Source organism: Nestor notabilis, unplaced genomic scaffold (assembly GCF_000696875.1).
Source record: "Nestor notabilis isolate BGI_N333 unplaced genomic scaffold, ASM69687v1 scaffold1737, whole genome shotgun sequence".
NCBI lineage: Eukaryota > Metazoa > Chordata > Aves > Psittaciformes > Psittacidae > Nestor > Nestor notabilis.
In genome coordinates, this window is record NW_009935918.1 from 33,206 (window position 1) to 52,689 (window position 19,484).

The 19,484-nt window shown below is 41.6% G+C and overlaps 1 protein-coding gene across 1 annotated transcript in view; it reads right to left on the reverse strand.

Annotated features, from left to right (window-relative positions):
• The window catches only part of ELP3 (elongator acetyltransferase complex subunit 3), a gene marked incomplete at both ends in the record, with an annotated part of 72,036 nt that overhangs the window by 32,612 nt on the left and 19,940 nt on the right, over window positions 1-19,484 (reverse strand). Inside the window, 2 exons of the mRNA XM_010018056.1 lie at window positions 5,604-5,730; window positions 9,346-9,507. Of these exons, the coding sequence (XP_010016358.1) occupies window positions 5,604-5,730; window positions 9,346-9,507 (289 nt within the window). The remainder of the gene's footprint in view (window positions 1-5,603; window positions 5,731-9,345; window positions 9,508-19,484) is intronic.

Consider the following 19,484-nt stretch of genomic DNA (forward strand, 5'->3'; position numbering starts at 1 on the left):
ACTGTAAGAAAAGGAATTTTCACCAGACTGAAATCATTCAATGATTATATTTTATTTAAAGAACACAAGAATGACTCCGCTGAATCGAACCAAAAAGCCCATCAGCCTGATACTTGTCTCCAGTAGTGACCATTAAATAGTCCTGCCTATGCTTTGACCCTCATCATTTTATTTATGTGAGACTTTAGACAGACAGAGTAAAGCCACAGGACCTCCTCACAGATCTCATGGAAAAAGAGCTTCTCAACAACTGGAGGCCTATCTGATATTTCCGGGCTGCATCCGCCAGCCCCTGTGTGCCTTCAGAGCTGATGGGTTCTGCCAGCAACTTGCTATGACACTTCCCTGACACTTCCCACACTTGAAATTTCTGATCTTCTGTCTCTCCTCCCTGCTTCTTTTTTTCTGCTCCCCGGATTTAATTCATCTATGAAAGGTCTTCTAAGTTATTTGAGATGGGCTTGCAGCCATCCCTCCTGGAAGACCAGGAGGAACAGCAACAGTAAATCATGCTTAGGCAAAGACCATAAATATAAAACAAAGGCAAACATTGCAATATCATCTCCATTAATAAATGCATTACTTAGTAATATTTATCCTAGAGCAGATAAACTTTGTTGATTACACTATTGCCACTGAGTGGCTCTGCAGAAATAGAATGAGGAATTTAGTAATAGCATCCTGGGAATTCTTTAGCCTCCTAGAGTTTTTGCTTAAATCCTAAGTTCTGCTTGGTAGCCCTGTTGGCAAGTGTGATTCATGAATCCTCCCAACCATTTACCCCTATAGTCACCTCATCTCTCTCGTGGCTCAGCAGCAAAGCTGAGTGTTTATCGCGTTCCACAGAATGAGGTGTCTGCTCTGGTAACAATTCCATTATTCCCGCTGAGTCCTTGATTTATTCTAGCTATTATTCTAATTATTTTCTCGGACCACCTGCTACGTGAGGCACTGTGAATCGGTCTTATCTGTTATGCTTGCATTTGCCAACAGTAAGTAGCAGCGTGTGTATGCAGATGTACACTACCTGACACTTCTGGCACTGCCACATGGGTGGTGGAAGGAAGCAGAGCATACTCCCTCCCTGCAGCACTTTCCCCATATGTGGAATGGGGTGGAAAGACCTGAAGTAGAAAGGAAATCCTCCGAGGCTATAAAAAGAATCAATAATAAGGGAAGAAAATAGGCATGATGGGGGAGGGAGTGGAGAGGCACAACATAACGGGGACACAGGACTAGTACATTCACTCTCCTTAAAAAAAGTAACAAATACTCTTCATGATGAAGCCAGGCACTTCCTATTTACTGTAAAAACCTATATATACATATAGAAACACATCTAATATAATCCCATCAATAAACTAATGTTTTGGGTAATTATTAATAAACTGTCCAGGAAAAACGTTGCTATACACACACACAACTTTGAAAATCTAGATATGCTTGCAAAGGAGCAACTGATGAGCATCCTAGCTGCTGGACAGAAGGAGCAGGAAATGTTTCAAAATCAATAGGTCATACGGGACAGAAACAATGTTAGTCTTGAAACCATAATTACCTGTTCAATTTGAAGAAGCACCCAGTATTTTTAGTACACAGTCAGCACAATCAGCAAGTTACTATCTTCCCAGGAGAAGCACTTGTATTTAATATATCAACTGGTAATGAAGGCAAGGTGCCTAGACCTCCTTTTAAAGTCAACTCAGTTCCTTTGTTGTCCTACCTTTTCTTGGTCTGAAAAGCACATGGCTAGAAAGGAGGTTAGTATCACAACAAATAAAGTTATCTTTTCCAAACTATTCTGAAGTACTGCAAAATCGAAGATCTATAAAGATCCTTGATAAGCCACATGTGTTTTTGTCCCAGAAGTCAAATGTATCTTCTAAGATGATGATATATTTTAGGGGAACACTGCATAAAAGAGCACTCCTGTTGCTCATGAACAGCTCAGTACTATTGAAAGAACACAATAGATGCTCTCCACTTCGTTCCTCTCTTTACTCTCACACTATTGTTATGTAGTAGAAGCATCTAAATATTTATGAGCATGGGCTAACATTTATAGAGTACAACATATAAGTAAGTTGTTCAACTCAAAATTACGACAGAAAATTTTAAGGTAGGAAATAGAGAATGTACTATCTAGCGGAACCCCTGAGAAAGAAGGAATTACTGCCTGCTAAATACTTCTATTATCACCCTTTATTCTCTCCTATTTAAGACAAAGGATCTTTTAAAAATAAGCTATAAAGCATTTAAAACAGGATCAGAAAGGCACAGGAGAAGGTAAAGGGAAGACGACAGTGGTCCCTTGTTTACCAATCCATCTTGAAACACATCACAGTGATCAAGGGCTTTAATCTGCCAGAGGGGAGATGTAGATGAGATCTTAGGAAGAAGTTGTTCCCTGTGAGGGTGGTGAGGTCCTGGCCCAAGTTGCTGTGGCTGCCCCATCCCTGGCAGTGTTCAAGGCCAGGTTGGACGGGGCTTGGAGCAACCTGCTCTAGTGGAAGGTGTCCCTGTCCATGGCACGGTTTTGGAACTAAATGAGCTTTAAGGTCCTTTCCAACCCTAACCATTCTGTGATGCTACGATCCACAATCTCTCCACTCATTCCCTGCAGCTCCATTGTCTGAAAGGCATGGTGATCACTTAGCTAGGCAGCAACTTCACAGCCACCTCCTTCACAGAGGTCTTTTTATGTGTGCTGTCTGATGTCAGGTCAAGGTGGGGACCCTGCACGCCTCTCTAACAGAACCATTTTTGATTCCTTCTCCCCTTTCTCATACTTTCTTTTCTTTAAAACAACACAGGTATAATTCTTCTCCATGTTGATGTGATCTATCACCTCTTCCCCACCAGCCTGCTTCCAACTCCCATTTTTTTTCCACACTCTGCAGCATTCACATTGATTCTTGAGGGCTTCATCCTCCACACTGATTACTCATCCTACAACTTTTCATCTGTATGTTCACTGGCATCTAATCTTAATTTGATCTGCAAGTCCTGCTTCAAATTTCTGAACTCATTAACAGGGCTGTCAATTGGTCTTCAACCCCTCTGTAGTCTTGAATTCCCCCTCTTAAACTATCACCTAGTTTTCTTAATTCCCTGCTTAGCATTTCTCTTTCCCGGCCCTTCTATCAGCCTTTTTGCCAGCTGTAGAAAAAAATTCTGATCTTACCTTAAGCCTTCCTTTTCTAAATTGAAAAATTTCTTAATTCTCTTCAGGCCTCATTCTCATCTACTCTCACTTTTCCCATCCCATCATGTCCCAAAGCTGGCCTGCCATCAGCATTGGTTTTCCAAGCTCCAAAGGCAAAAGATTTCTCTGGCAGAAATAGTCTAAACCGGTTGACATTCTCTGCTCTGTTTTCTCCTTCTCTTCTTTTCTATGCTTAACTATTTTCCCAGCTTTCTTTTAACCCCCCTTTCACAGTTCCAGCCTTATCACTACGTCCTTATCTCCTCTTTCTGGAAACTTTCCCTTCTGCCTCTTCTATTTCTGCAAAAATTGTCGTAAATATATGGACAAAATACAGCATGGCATCAGCCTTCCCCTAAAAAGCAGGAGAGCCTGCTAGCCTACAGAAACTGGAGGCAGTTCAGCATCACTTGAAGCTACACCTTTTAAACAGACTCCCCAGATCTCCTGCAATGAAAGAGGAGTAACTCCAGATCAAACAGTGGAAGAACCTTAGCCATTTAACATAGATAAGCAACAAAGAATAATAATCACTAAATACTTCCAATATTAGCTTGTAATTCTGCCTTAAAGAATTCCTCCCTCTTCAGTTTTACATCTTCTAAATATCTTAGATTACTCTGTCTTCTCTGATGGGTCTTACCCAAGGTCAACCCTTTAAATCTTTTTGACAGTATTGCTATTCCACCACAAATTCTCTCCAGCCTAGTACTACTCCCCTAAGGACAGGCCCATAAAAGACACAGAACTTCATGAGATATACACCATAGAATTGTAGAATTTCTTGGGTTGGAAGGGACCCTAAAGCCCATCCAGCTCCAACCCCCTACTATGGGCAGGGACACCTTCCACTAGAGCAGGTTGCTCCAAGCCCCATCTAACCTGGCCTTGCACACTGCCAGCTTCTCCGGGCAACCTGTGCCAGGGCCTCACCGCCTTCACAGGGGAGAACTTCAGGGGAGAACTTCTTCCTAAGATCTCATCTCAGTCTCCCCTCTGTCAGTTCAAAGCCATTTCCCCTTGTCCTGTCCCTACAGGCCCTTGTCAGAAGCCCCTCTCCAGATTTCTTGCTAGCCCTTTTAGGCACTGGAAGCTGCTCTAAGGTCTCCCTGGAGCCTTCTGTTCTCCAGGCTGAACAAGCCCAGCTCTCTCAGCCTGTCTCCATAGGAGAGATGCTCCAGCCCTCAGAGCTTCTTTGTGGCCTCCTTTGAACTCAGTCCAACAGGTCTATGTATATAGATATGAGATATATATCTAAAGATACGGCTGCAACTTCCTGAGATACTATGTAAGGGACTCCAAGTTCTCCCATACCCTGCATCACAAGTAATTCTCTGAAAACACTGCTAATATGATGTGCAACCCCTACCTCCTCCAGCACTGTAAGACATTAATCCAGGAGCAACCCAGGAGCGTCTGGGGCAGGAATTTTGAGTTAATTTTGAGCTGTCTCACTGACCTCACCTCTAGTTTTGTGCACACCACTTTGCCCCAGCCTCTCACTTTGTCAGATGAACATACGATTTGCTAAGTACTATGATACTACATTTATGAAGAGCTCAAGGAATTCTGCATAGAACCCCTTAAAAAAAGTAGTACCCACTGAGGTTTCAGAATTGCCTTCATGTACTGTACAACTGCATTTTCGAATAGTTCTTTCCAGACATGTGTGTTTGCACTGTACCAAGATAAACTTGCTTTCTGCTTGTACTTCTGATCAATATATTCCATTGCACCAATAGCTTTTTAGTGCCTGGAAGCACCTAGTCTGACCTTGCACAGAAATATACCAGAGATTCCTGTGTTGTGACTGGAATTTTCACACTATTTAAAAAAAAACAAAAACAGAACAATATGACTTAAAAAACAAAAGAAATTATGGAAAAAAAATCCACCAGGCTACCAGATGAAGTAGTTAATTCCCTGCACTGTTTACACTTGCTCTTTATTCCTCATTTCAATTTCTCTAGAAATAATTTTATATTTTCTTCTACATCATTGACAGATATTGAATAGCACTGAGCCAAGAACTGAGATGCTATATAATACACCTATACACTCTATTCTGCAATTAAGTACCTTTGAGATAGTATGCTTTTAACTTCGAATCAGAGAAAACCACCTTGGAAAAACTAAGAGCCCTAGTTAATATTGGAAGAGCTATATTCCACAGAGACCCGAGTGACTCAGTCTTTCATGAGACAAGGATATAATTTTCTGGATGAAGTAGTTCAACAAATCTTTCTCACCCTCCACCTTCAAAAATGAATTTTAAATTATTTGTCCTTAAGAAACAATTCTGGCCTGGATTATAACTAATAGCTAAGAAAGAGAAGTAGCATTAGATGAAAAAGCTGGAACACACCAGAAACTCCCCGTTATTTTAAGCTGTACTCACAACAAACTGGTCCATGTCCCTTTCAAGCCCCATGTTTGGTAGATCAGGCATCATGTGCGCCACCACTTTGAACCCGGCATCCTTGGCTAAGTGGAAAGATTCACACACGGCCTTCACAGTGTGACCTCTAGGGAGAGAGAAAAGAGATTCAGCATGACACAGAAAAAGACATACTGTGCTATGGTGAGATTATTCACTAGGAAGTGAGAAGAACTGAGTTTGGAACATGGCTGCTAACAAAGTAAACAACACTAGGGGCTAAAAGAGGTCTAGTTTGCTACTTCTGTACCAGGTGAACCACAGGGAGGCTACAACTATTCAAATCACACATGGAGAAACTGGAAAGCTGCTGAAATTCAGTTTGTAAAGCAATGACACAAGTTGATGCCACAGCACAAGCTAGGACACACTGCACTGACGACTGTACATAATCAAAATCACAGAATGGTTGGGTTGAGGTGCAAAGGACCTTAAAGATCATCCTGTCCCAATCCCCCTGACATGGACAGGGACACCTTCCACTACACTAGATTGCTCAAAGCCCCATCCAACTTGGCGAAAAAGAAGCATAACCAGAAACAGAAGCAACAAAAGAGGAAAAGGAGGATGGGGACTAAGTAAAACCAGCTAGCTAGAGAATCATCTGGCAACATGCTTGCCAAAGCCTTGAGTACTCCTTTTAGAGAAACACACACTCTTCTCAACTTCTGAAAGGTGCCAAATCTCTGAAACACAGACTGCATTAGGACTGGAAGGATTTCACGTTGTTCTCCACTGACATCAAACCAAGCTAACTCAGGCTTGCTCTATAGGAGCTCAGAGAGTCTGGGAGCCCAAATGATGGCAGGAACAAAGGCTGAATCTCACTGAACTCATTAGCCTCAAGCAAGCTCCTCTCTTCTTCCACCTCCATGGCAATCACTCTCACTACAAATAGCTACTAGGAGGTCCTCACCATACAAGGCTAGTCTTCCTTCCATAAAGTCCTCAGTTTTGCTCTTCCCCAGCTGGAAGGGCTCATCCACTACCGGCTGACATTTCTGGACATTTCTATCCCCTCAGCATCTGCTACCTTCTCTCTACAACCCCCAGTTTCTTCCCATCACACTTTCACACCAGTTCATCCCATCTTTTGGAATCCCTTTCCAACAGATTAGCTCAGCAGGTGACTCTTCTTCTCCTTCATAGTCCTTTGGGTGAAAAATTAATGCCAACTGGGCATCTGCACAAATGCACACCTTCTGCTGAGACACAATGTTAACCCAACCAAACAGCAACTTCCCTAGTTTTAAGGACCTCTACCTTTCTCTCATCTGGCAGATTCTGCCTCCATTAAATCCCTACATGCAGTTTTATGACTATAGTTTTGGGGTTTTTTTCTCAGAAGTATCACGGTGTTTTTCTGACACTGTTCAAGGACAGTATTACTCAAGACCTTGAGTAGCCTGAGGGGAGTAAATGGAGACTTGCTTCATAAATAAAAATTATTTTCTTATTAGAAGTGGAATTTGAGCTGCATCAATAACTTGATTATTTGATGCCTAGATCCGTTCTTGAATATTTTTCTGCCTCACAGCCACCAAAAGCACTCAAAAACCTCACTAATGACTTATGGAACATAATGGAAAGTAATTTCCAAACAGTTAGCCTAATTGGTTGTAATCTGACATTTTGCTACAAGCAAAATATTAAAAGTTTAAAGTCAAAACACATCCCCCACAAAACAGAAGAACAGAAGCAAAATGAGGTCGTTTCAAGAGAAAGAGAAACCTGAATCACCCTTCTCTGAAAGTATACTCTAATTTTTTGTTCTAAAAGGTTGGAGGGAGGTGTTTGAGTGAGCAGCCTGCATTGTCCCTGCTCTGAGACAGCCTGCAGCAAAGCAGTTTAGGAATTCTGCAAGCAGCTTTGAAAAGTGCCTTTAAAATTGTAATTCTATACAGCATTACCTCTGAGTGAAGTCAAGTCAGTAATACACTACTTAGAATCAACTAGGTAGGAAAAACCCTTTAAGATCATCAAATACAAACTTTACCCCAGGACTCCCAAGACCACCACTAACCCAAGTCACTAAGGGCATCATCTACACAGTTTGTACACACTTCCAGGGATGGTGATTCCACCACTTCCCTGGGAAGCCTGTTCCAATGCCTGGTCACCCTTTCGGTGAAGAATTTTTCTCTAATATTCAGTCTTCATTCTTCTTCTTCATCAGGAGGAAAGCAAGGGTTCAGTAGCAAATGTACAAGTCAAAAGTGACATACAGCTGTGAATGATTTATGATACCAGCTCCGATGTGACACAAAACTAGAGGAAAACTGAAGATGACTGAACTGATAGCTAAGCAAGGTTTTAAAGTTCCACCACGGGATAGAACAGCCTCAAAAGATTTTAAGGTGGAAGAAAGATTTTAAGAGCTGAAGAGAAATTAATTATTAAATTTACAATCTGTGTCAGAATTAACTGTAAATATACATCCAGCCTAAGAGTGAGATCTAGCTACATTCCTTAGTATGGATCTTTTCCTTTAGAAAGCTCTGACATCTAGAGGAGGAAAGCACCACCTATAAATATTAGCTCTTAACTCCTGGACTACGCAACAAATGGCTCTTCCTGTCTACTAAGACCTAGAGCCTGACCATTTCATAGCAGTGACATCCTGCACTTCCAATGCTTGCGCAATACTACAGCTAAACCCTCAGGGGGCAACTCATTTTGGATTCTTTCTTTGAGTCTCTAAAAGAAAACGTCCCAACATTTTCAGTTTTGCACTACTGCCTTTAAGGTAGGCATTAACAAAAATGTGCTTTGCCTATTGAACCATAATCTCTCTGTCATTACGTATGATTACGGTTATTAAACATCTTTGGTATGTGACTGGAATATGGAGTAAGAATGAAGGCAAGTTGAATGAGTGTCAGGAGTGAAAAAAAAAACAAGAGAAAAATCACTTCTTTCAAAAATCTCAACAGATTTATCAGACTTGGAATAAAAAAAAAAAAAAAAAGAAAGAGATCAGCTTACTTGCCTGTAAGGGGTGAGATGAACAATATATTGCATGTTCTCCTACACAGGACAACTGTTCTTTTGGCCACAGGTCCCAGATGACAACGAATAAATCACAGGCCTCTTGCAAATATATTTTACAATCCCTAGAGATACTGTATGCCTAGAATGACTGTGGTTAATCTATCAACAGGAGTTGTTTCTGGCTACATCTCATCCTCTGTACTTGCCAGTGTCGTCTCCCCTCTCCAATACTCAGCAGAAAAAAGTATCTGGTGCAGAGGACATGCTATTTGCTGGTTCAGCACCTCCAATAGATTATACTGTGCTGTACCTTCTCAAGCCTATAGATTATGAATTATGTAGGACAAGAACTATGAGCTCTCTCTAAGCGCACATTCTACTTCATAAAATTTCATTTACTTACGAAGCAATAAAAAAAAGGGTGTATAATACAGAAGAAGAATACAAGTTTAAAATAAAACATCACAAATAACTCCATTTTCTCAAGCCATGGTCTACACAATATCACGAAGAAATACATGAAGCCACTGTGGTTTACTAGTTTTTCTTAATAGACATATGGCCACACAAACAAGGAAATGAGCCAAATCTTTCAACATTCAGTGTTAAATGCGTGTAGAAGCAAACAGCTCAAGACATACTACTCGAGAGTATTCCAGAAAGCATGCAGTGAGCAGCCAAGCTCAGCTTTGCACTGAAGCTTTGTCCTCACCTGTTGGTGTCCCTGGCCACATCCTCGTACACACTTTGCACTCCAATCTCCAGCCGTGTGCAGCCGTAGGATAACATGTCGCTTAAATGCCTCTTCAGGCAGTAATCTGGTCTGGTCTCTATCGTTATCCCAATACATTTTGTCAGGCTTCGTTCTGAATACCTGCAAAGAAACACATCCTCTATTGAAATTGTGAAGGTGGCACAGGTAACCTCAGAAGTGTTTCCAACATCTTCCAGGTGACAGTTTCCATGTCACTATCAGAACTAAAATCCAGGTTAAAACCCTCAAATATCCCAGCAGCCAGAGTGCCCTCAACCTTACAGCAATGCATGGATGAAACAATACACAAATACGTGCTAATAAAATCTGGGGGTTGCTTTGTATGAAAAACAACTGGGCTTGCACGGCTTTTTAAACAGTCTTTGTTAGGAAGACAATCGCAGACCAGGCTGAGCCTTCAGTACCCACTGTCTGGAAACGAAGCCTGGGTAGCAGGGAAAGACTGAGTAGGCAATGAGAACTGTGTTCAGTTTTGGGGACAAACCAGAGGCAGTCTGAGCACTTGCTCCCATTCAGACACCAATGATAATACAGGACCTCATGTTAGGGAGAGGTTGGAATGCTCAGCAGATTTTCATTTCATTCCCACAGTGTACAGATAAACTGCAGGAATTGGGATCCAGCTACATTCTCGCAAGAAAATGTACAGATTGTCCACGAAAAAATTCCCCAAATCACTTCTCTTTGTGAGCAAGCAGCACGCTCACAACTTCATTGAAAGCTAACACTGAAACAAAATTGTTACCCTTTTTCCCCCTCCTCTCCCATTTATCACAGGATGTCAAACAAAGACTAATTGTTCTAGCTAGTAGAAAAATCCACTACTGATGACAAATGGTACGTTACTGACCTACAAGAGAGTAAAACAAAGGAAAAAAGGAATCCAAAGCAGCCTCAAACCAAAGTTCAGGAAAGAAACCATCAATCAACATAATCTCCAACACCATCAGCAAAGACAATATTCCTTTCCATATAGGAATCATTTCACTTGACCATCTTTCCTGCAGAATATGGTGATTGTATAACAGAGAACTGCAGCACCCAGAAATGATTTACAGCAGGAAGAAGGAAAGTTCTTCTTTTGAAACCATTTCAAACTGCAAAGATAATCTGGCTAATTCCCAAACCAGAATGTGGGTAGGATTAACAGCCACTGTTTGAGAGGACTATTGGTCTCTTTAGTAGTCCCAAAAGATGAAGATCTCGGTATTAAATGTTGCTGAAAAGAGGACACCTTGAGTAAGAGAGAGATACGCTGACACCTGAAAGAGTATCATACACCAAAATCACAAGGATGACTAACTTCAGCTCTTTATTAAGTATTCTATAAAGATTCATCATCCGATCTCTGGCTGCAGATAGCTGGAAACTTCTGAATCAAAATAAAGCTCCAGAGCCTACCTTAGATCATGATGGAGGTCCAATTTGACCAAAAAAACCCAACATCTCCCCTCACGTCTGACCCAGAAAGCAAAGAAAACCCAAATGGGCTTATTTTTTTTAGACAAAAATATTAACTCCCTTCAAACTGTTAAAGCCTAAGATATATAAAGACCAAGATATTTGGGGGATAGACTGTAATGGCTGTCAAAATAAACATCTTCAAAAAAAACCCTAAACCAACAAAACCTACAAAACCCACACACATTTCAGAGTTTGTGGCTCACTAATCAGGCAGCAAACAGAACAATCATTTATCACGTCAGGGAAAACATTGCCAACGTGTGATTCATTAACATCAGACAGAAAAACGCCCACTTTTAAAGACATGACCAGCAAGAATTAAAGAGGGAAAATTTAGCTAAAGGGGCAGTGGGGGAGGGAGGAAGTCACCAGATAACTCACCCGTCGTGCCACAGGGTACATGCTCACACTGAGCACCTGCAATCAGGCTACAAATACTGAGAGGAGACAAAAATAATTATATCCCCAAATTCATGGCCAAGATGTAAAAAGCTGAATATAACGAATACCAACGGACTCTAAACTGCAACATCTACTACGGGAATCGACAGGATTTCAGTATAGTGTAATGGCTGGTAAAACTGTGTTACCCAACTGTATGCCATAAAGAAAGGCATGGCTAGAGCAACAACAAAAGCAAGACCAAGACAAACTCCAAACAGATAAAGTAAAAAAAGATACAAAAGCTGGAGAGGGACTTTTGACAAGGGTCTGTAGGGACAGGACAAGGGGGAATGGCTTTAAACTGACAGAGGGGAGATTGAGACGAGATTTTAAGAAGTTCTTCCCTGTGAGGGTGCTGAGGCGTTGGCACAGGTTGCCCAGAGAAGCTGTGGCTGCCCCATCCCTGGCAGTGTTTAAGGCCAGGTTGAACGTGAGTTTAAAGCAACCTGCTGTAGTGGAAGGTGTCCCTGCCCATGGCAGGGGGTTAGAACTGGATGATCTTTAAGGTCCCTTCCAACCCAAACTATTCCATGATTTTATGATTCTATAAATTCAATCCAATACACTGAGTTAAAGCAGGGAGAACTAGTGGACATACAAAGGAGCAGTGAAATATTTTGTTTTTTTTGGTGAAGAGGCATGAAGTATTTGAGACATCTACACTGGCAGGGCAGTAGTACTGTTGTCTTCTGGTTCAACACAATCCTCTGCCATGGGCACTACCTCTTACCCCAAATTACCACCTAGATAGAGCAGATCATGCAAATAAAGACCAAGGCAAATAAACAGCGCATACCTCAGCCTTCCCCTGTGTGCTTCATCAGTTGTCTGCCTCATCCATCAGAAGACCCACATTTTACCTCCATTTGCTGACACATGTACCTGTGGAAGTTCTTGTTGTCCTATAATCCCTTGGAGTTTCAAATCCAGCTAAGCTAAACTTTCCTGATGTGCCCTCTGCTTGCCTGTATCCCTTCTGGGTATCCCAAACCTCCTTTCACCTTCTCCACACAGTCCTTTTTTCATGCTTGAGCTCCATCAGGATGTCCCCATTAAGCTGTGAAGCAAAGCTGGTGACCTGTGGCACCTGTTTGGTTTCCAGCACATCAGGATGCACTGTCTTTGCAATTTGAGGAGATTTTCCTGGAAGATCAGCTAAGCTCACCGGAGTTTATTCACCCTTCAGGGCATCCTCCCATGGGATCCTGCCTTTCAGTTCCCTGGAAAGGTTTTGTTGTCCTGAATTCTGACGTATTTATTCTGCTACTTGCATCCCTTGGGATCTTGAGCTCTGACATCTCAGAGTCATTGCAGCTCAGACCACACCTCTCCCCCAACTAGCTCTTCAAGAGTAGCAGATCCAGGAAAGCTCTCCGGGGCACTGGATGAGCCAACTATTTCAAAACACCATTGAAATGCACTCCAGAAATCTCCAAAATTACTTGTGTGCCACCATGTTGCCATTCCAGCAGGCAACAGGGTGTCAGACGAGGTTCAAGGAGTTTTGCATATTGTTCACTAAGTGCATATATTCTAATGCTTCATCACTTTCATACTTTTTCTTAGCACTATCTCCATTTTCAAGCATATTTTTGTTGCCTTTGATACCAAAAACAGCCACAGACCTTTGCAGACACACCAGTACTATATCCAGATGGAATATGATTTGCCTATTCCTATCCAATTTTCCACTATTTATACAGTCAAGGGTAATTTGGCTGCTGAATCATACAGTTAGCTCATGATAATGCAACTTAACTCATAAATGTTTTCTAGATATTTCGCTGCTTCTCAGAATAGAATCCTGCACCATTCCTAGAAAAACAGCTTTACATTTTCCCATAATAAAATACACAGCTTGCTCGTATACAAACTACTATGGAATACAGGTTTATATCTTATTTGCCCACCTCCAATATTGGTATCCCCTGCCAACCCTTAGAAATCACTACTTTAACACAAGCATTAAAGAATAGGCCCAGAGGCAAAACCCAACAGAACCCTATTAGAAACCATTCAGGTCAATGACAATCATTTTCTGCTATGTCCAGTTTGGAAACCAATGAAATGGGTAACATGTTGTTCTAGTCTCTTTTTTAATGTCAAAATACCTCACTGCAGCAAGTCAATTTTCTTGCAGAAGTTTATACATATTACACTTAAGTTCTCAAAAAAACCCAACCCTGTAAGCTCACTAACAGGATACAATGACCTATCATGATAATGGACATGATGGATTTGCCTTCACTTAATCTTTAAAAACAACACGTATCTAGGCACATATCCTGCAGCAATGGCTTGCTAGTCATATGAAGAGGAAACGGTTTCCATCCAACTAGGCAGACAGCCTGAAAAGCAGATACATAGAGCTCTGCAGAAAGTGATTTCAGGATACTCAGACACAAGAGGTTAAGACGACCTTGGTGATGACCAAGACAAGCAGAACTATTACCAAAAACTGCAAAAGAGAGTGAGACTTGAGAAATTAGATGAACTCAAGTTGGAAACTACACCCATGATGGCCTTGTATATACAAGTACACCCGATTTCTAAGTTCATTTTTGCATTAATATTTACGAAGCACATTTCTTCTGGAACCTGAGAGTGGAGATGGATTTTATCTTCTCAGGCAGCAACAAGTATCTTACAATATTTCTCCTCCTTCCCTGGAACAGTCTTATTTGTTATTTGTAATACAGCAGTGCTGAGGAACCCCATATAACCAAAAGAACAACCAGAAATCAAGCCAAGTGTATAGCACAAGATAGCAGTGGGGCAATTTTAATAACAGACTGACTGCAGAGATGAATTATTCAAATAAAGTTGATGCTAAGCCATACAAATGGAAGAAATTAGGTACAGAGAAACCTTAAGATTTGCACAGATACTACTATTCTAAAGTCAGTTGTTCTCAGCGTGATTACAGAACTGCCTGAAATAGGAAGTAGGAAAGGAAAGACAATTAATCATTGCAGAATATTTGACTGAATTTTCAGAGAAAGCTAGTACTTTAAGTAGACCTTCTTAGAATCTGCCTCTTATTTAAGTTCTGGGGGTTTAGATCAAAAAAGCACCTACCTCTCCACCAGTCACAGCAGTTTAATGCAGAATCTCAAATACTTTCTCACTTAGAGAAAAAACAGACAGCACAGTTCTGGCATAAAACAACTCATTCAACAAAGCCTCTACTTGCACTTGATTAAACTTTGGTCTACAGACAAAAAGTCTCATCCATTAAGAGACCTGAACATCAAAGACTCAATTATTTACAACCCATACTACATCAGCTTCTAAACTCCCTGGTTGGGATCAGAGTGGCAGGATGTCAAACACCAAAAGAGTTGCCTCATCCCAGCAAGCTCAGAAAAGATAAACTGTAAGAATAAAGGGGTTAACATAGTGCACATATGGCACATTAATCACATGCCTTTAAACCATTTTTCTGTTTTACATGTTTCAAACTAGGAGAGTACACAAAGAGGAAGTAAAGGGACAGGAAAAAGAGCAGATAAAGATATAAGAAGCAGGAAAAGGTTAAAGCACAAGCACCTCAAAGGCAGCAACAAAGAGAACCAGCTCTTGTATGGAGACAGGCTGAGAGAGCTGGGCTTGTTCAGCCTGGAGAACAGAAGGCTCCACAGAGACCTTAGAGCAGCTTCCAGTGCCTAAAGGGGCTGACAAGAAATCTGGAGAGGGGCTTTTGACGAGGGCCTGTAGGGACAGGACAAGGGGGAATGGCTTTAACTTGACAGAGGGGAGATTTAGATGAGATCTTAGGAAGAAGTTCTCCCCTGTGAGGGTGGTGAGGCCCTGGCACAGGTTGCCCAGAGAAGCTGTGGCTGCTGTGGCTGCCCCATCCCTGGCAGTGTTCAAGGCCGGGTTGGATGGGGCTTGGAGCAACCTGGTCTAGTGGAAGGTGTCTGCCTGTGGCAGGGGTTTGGAACCAGATGATCTTTAAGGTCCCTTCCAACCCAAGCCATTCTGTGATTCTATGAATCACCAACAGCAAGAAGTGTTTAGATGTACCTGTCAATATGGAAAGAAGGGAAGGATTTAGAACAACTCATCCAATCCAACAGTCCCCAAATAGTTGCCTGCAGAACATTCCAGCACTACTTCAAAAGCCACATAAAACATTCTGAAAAGGTAAAGTTGGAATAAATTCTGAAGATGTTCACATTACTTGATCATCAGATCAACCAGATCCGACCAATGTCAGATAATCTATTAACAGCAATAATTCATTGCTATTAATGGATTTTCTGACAGCAGCAATTTCCACAAAATGCACAAAATGTGCTCGGTATTCACACACGGAACGAGTGGTCACAACTGAGATGGGAAGGAGAAGGTACTGCTGCCAATCTACCCTTAGCCTATTCCCAAGGGAAAAAAGGAATAAAAAAGCAGTTGCAAACCTGCCTTAGAAGCAGTGCTTAGAGTCTTGTGGAAAGAGGGAAGTGTTGGAGGCCTGCATGAGAAAAAGAAGAATTTGAATCAGAAACCAAAGGAGACCTCAGCAGAAGATTCCTGGCCTTAACTTTTTCAACAAGCAAAATTGTGAACATCTCAAGTCTAATGTCTTGAAAAAACAACCTTCCTGTGGCCTTGACTCCAAGAAGCGTGGTCCTAAGTGTGACACAACTATAGGTGTTCAAGACAGACAATGACGTCTGTACACATGGAATTAAGACAAAAATTAACTATTGCTTTCTGAAGAGGAAACTGCCAATATAACACACAAGTATCACCTATTACTTAATGACCTTCTTTTTCTTGATGTCATAGCTCTGCTTTATCACAATGCCAATCTCCAAAACACAGTCAGCAATAATTAATTTAATATCTACAATTTCCTGCCACTAAACCAAACAGGTGGCATCTTACTCATCTGACAGGTTTCAAAAGTTGCATGTTTGATGACTGCCCAGAGCAGGTATTTCTGAATGCTCAAATACCAGTAATTTGGCTTTATACTGCTCCCTTTTTATTACAACATTTCAGTGTTTTCTCTATCACTACTACCAGGAGTACAACAGATTGCTTTGGTTTCTTAGCAGCGACACTTTCCCAAGGTTCAGTTTTCAAATACTGAACAACTCAGTTACTCAAAAAAAGGTCATTTATTGACTAAAATATGATTTTCCAATTTTGATAAACTAACAGTATTTACACCTGCTAAAAGACAAGTGAAAAAAAATACCATATTTGTTCTCATGAAATGCCACTAACAGATATGTCACATATAATTACACACCCTCCTGCTGTGTCACTTGGTCTTCAAAATCCAGGGTAGGATCTGTGTTCAAAATCTTATTAATTCAGAAGCAAACCCCCACAACTTACTGGTTTTCTCTCTTTCTTAATTTGTTTACCAAGTTGTAACCAGGATGAATGGATCCAACATCTGAAAATCCTCCCAAGAAAAAGCACAGCAAAAGCAGAAGCAACACAGCTATGCTAACACACTCCAGGCCTAATCAGAGCAGGGCTCTTTGCATGGACTAATTAAACGCCTGGCTGTAACAACAAGGAGATAATGATGTTGGCTACGGAGGGGGGTGGGGTGGGAGGGTTGTTTGGTTTATTTTTGTATCATTCACAGCTTTCACAGAGCAATGCTGTGTCGAGGACCTCTGGGCAAGGAGGCTGTAGCTTTGCCGGAGGGACCCTGTCATTCACAACAGCCAGGACAGAGCCATGCACAAGAGCTGCTCTGGTCTTACCACACTGGGATCATAAATGCACCATTATTTCAAAAGCCAGAATCACTGCCTTAGCTCCTGTCTTAGCTCAAGAGACAAAAACAGGACACTGAACAGAAAACCCCGAGAGGACCGTCTGACACCGCAGGCTTATTTTCTAAGCTCCCATCCCTCAAGTTCAAGGCAACAGCAACGTGACCTTTTTTCAGCAACAATTTATTGGCAAACTAAAAACACCAGGATGAATAAGCATATGCTAGAGTGAAATATTTCAAACCAGAAAAATCAGATATGCACGGCTCTAACAGGAGCCGAGTTGCAAACTCTGTTTTACCTACCTCTGTCAAAACTAAAGGAGGGGGGGAAAATACTAAGATGAGACTAATATAGTTGAGTGCTCATCTCCTCCTCCCTTATGTTAGCTCTCTGCCTTTCTCAAACCTGTCCGACTGAGCAGACCCAAATTACAGTCTTGGAGACTGAAGTCTTCACATTTCTCCCAGAACAGAAGCAGCATCACAAGCTACCAGCTTCCTTGTGCCAAGAGTCAGGGAGAGCAGAATCCCTGAACTGCGTTCAGAGATACAGATGTCATTGTCTCACTCAGCACCTGTCAGGCCACACATGGAATACTGTGTGCAGTTTTATTCCTTACTGCACAAAAAAGATGCGGACAGGCTGGAGAGGGTCCAGAGAAGGACCACAAAGATGATCCAAGGACGGCAGCCGTGTGAGGGAAGGCTGAGAAAGCTGGGCTTGTTCAGCCTGGAGAAAAGAAGGCTCAGGGAGACCTTATCTTCATGTTCTGGTACTTAAAGGCTGGCTACAAAGATGACAGAGACTCCATTTTTACAAGGAGTCAGATGGAAAAGAGAAAGGGTGATGGGCAAAAGTTACTCCTGGAGAGATTCTGATTGGACACGAGGAAAATTTATCACAATGAGAACAATCGTCACTGAAATAATCTCCCCAGGGAAGTAGTGGACTCCCAAACATTGTTCACTGTTAAGATCCGGCTGGATAGGGTGCTGGGCCACTTAGTCTAGGTCATGCTTGGACAAGAGAGGTTGGACAAGATGATCCTTGAGGTCCCCCCCACCCAGGATTCTGTGATTCCATAACTGAATCAATGTCTATCTTTTGTCTCCTCCATGCCGCTCAGGTTTCACAGATCTCTATCATACCACACTCAAATATCTTTCCCCAGTTCCACAGTATCATTTCACTTCTCCCTCCTCCTCTTGTTTTTAAAAAGAAGACCTGAACATAGTGTGAAGCACTGTTGAATTACATGGCAGCATAACAGTATTTATTAGGTTGCTTTCTATTCTCTTCATTGTAGAACCCAGGGGGGTTGGAACTAGAAGAGTTTTAAGGTCCTTTCAACCCAAACCATTCTATGATTGCATGATTCAGATGGCCAGAAGCTTGAAGCTCTGGGCTTGCTACAAACGAGGGTAAGACCTCCCGTGCCAAACAGCAGCCCCTCTCCTATTTAAGGGAAAAAATATACTTTACAAGTAATTACATGCCGTCCCAGGCTACCAAAACCACACAGGTTATTTCTGAAGTGGGGAAAAAGCCCCCACACGAGGGTTATCAACCCAAAGCAGTATTATTTTCAAACCCATTTTTCAGTTTATGGTGCAAAATAAAAGCTTGGAAAAAAATATCCTCAGCACAATGAGAAAAAATTGGAGATGCTTTAAGCTCTGATGTTTTAGAAACCATCAAATGTATTTCTCAGTAACAATTTGGGGATTTCTGGGCAATATTCCAGGATAAACACCAAATAGAGAGTCCTACTTATTGCTTTAAGCACTGTTTCTGAGCAGCACGGTGGCCTTCACCCACACAGTCTTTCAAGGGGAGAAAAGCAGAAGGCTTTAGGCTGCCTTTGGTTAATATTTCATTTTGGTCAATTTTGCCTTTCTTTTGCCAATCTTTTTGCCAAGCAATATAAAATCTGAAAAGAAGTAGCTCTTAACCCCATTTCACTGTCCCTTATGTGGATTCCAGTACAATTATTTGACCTTTAGTTAAATTCTACCTCTACCTACCAAGATGATATCTAGCAATCGATATCAGCTATTCCCACAGGACAGGGTTTACTCTATGTCCCTTTATCTTTTTATCCAAGCGTAGGGAAGCAGGTAACACATCCCATGAACAACAAACCATGTCACCACAGTGACGCTGAAGCACAAGCAGCTTGTCAGCCTGCTACATACAGCGAAACAAAGACTGTTATAAAACTTGCATGCGGAGATGCCCAAGATTTGCCCTTGATTTCTCGTATCTTTGCTGTGCAATTTACTTTAGGGAAACTTGAAAGAACAACAATTTAAATGTCTGTTGCCAAATCAATATGATCAACGATTAGGTCCTAATTATACAGACAGTTTACCACGGAATAGTCAATATGTAGTTACAGATGCACACAGAAAAGGGATTTGGGGAAAA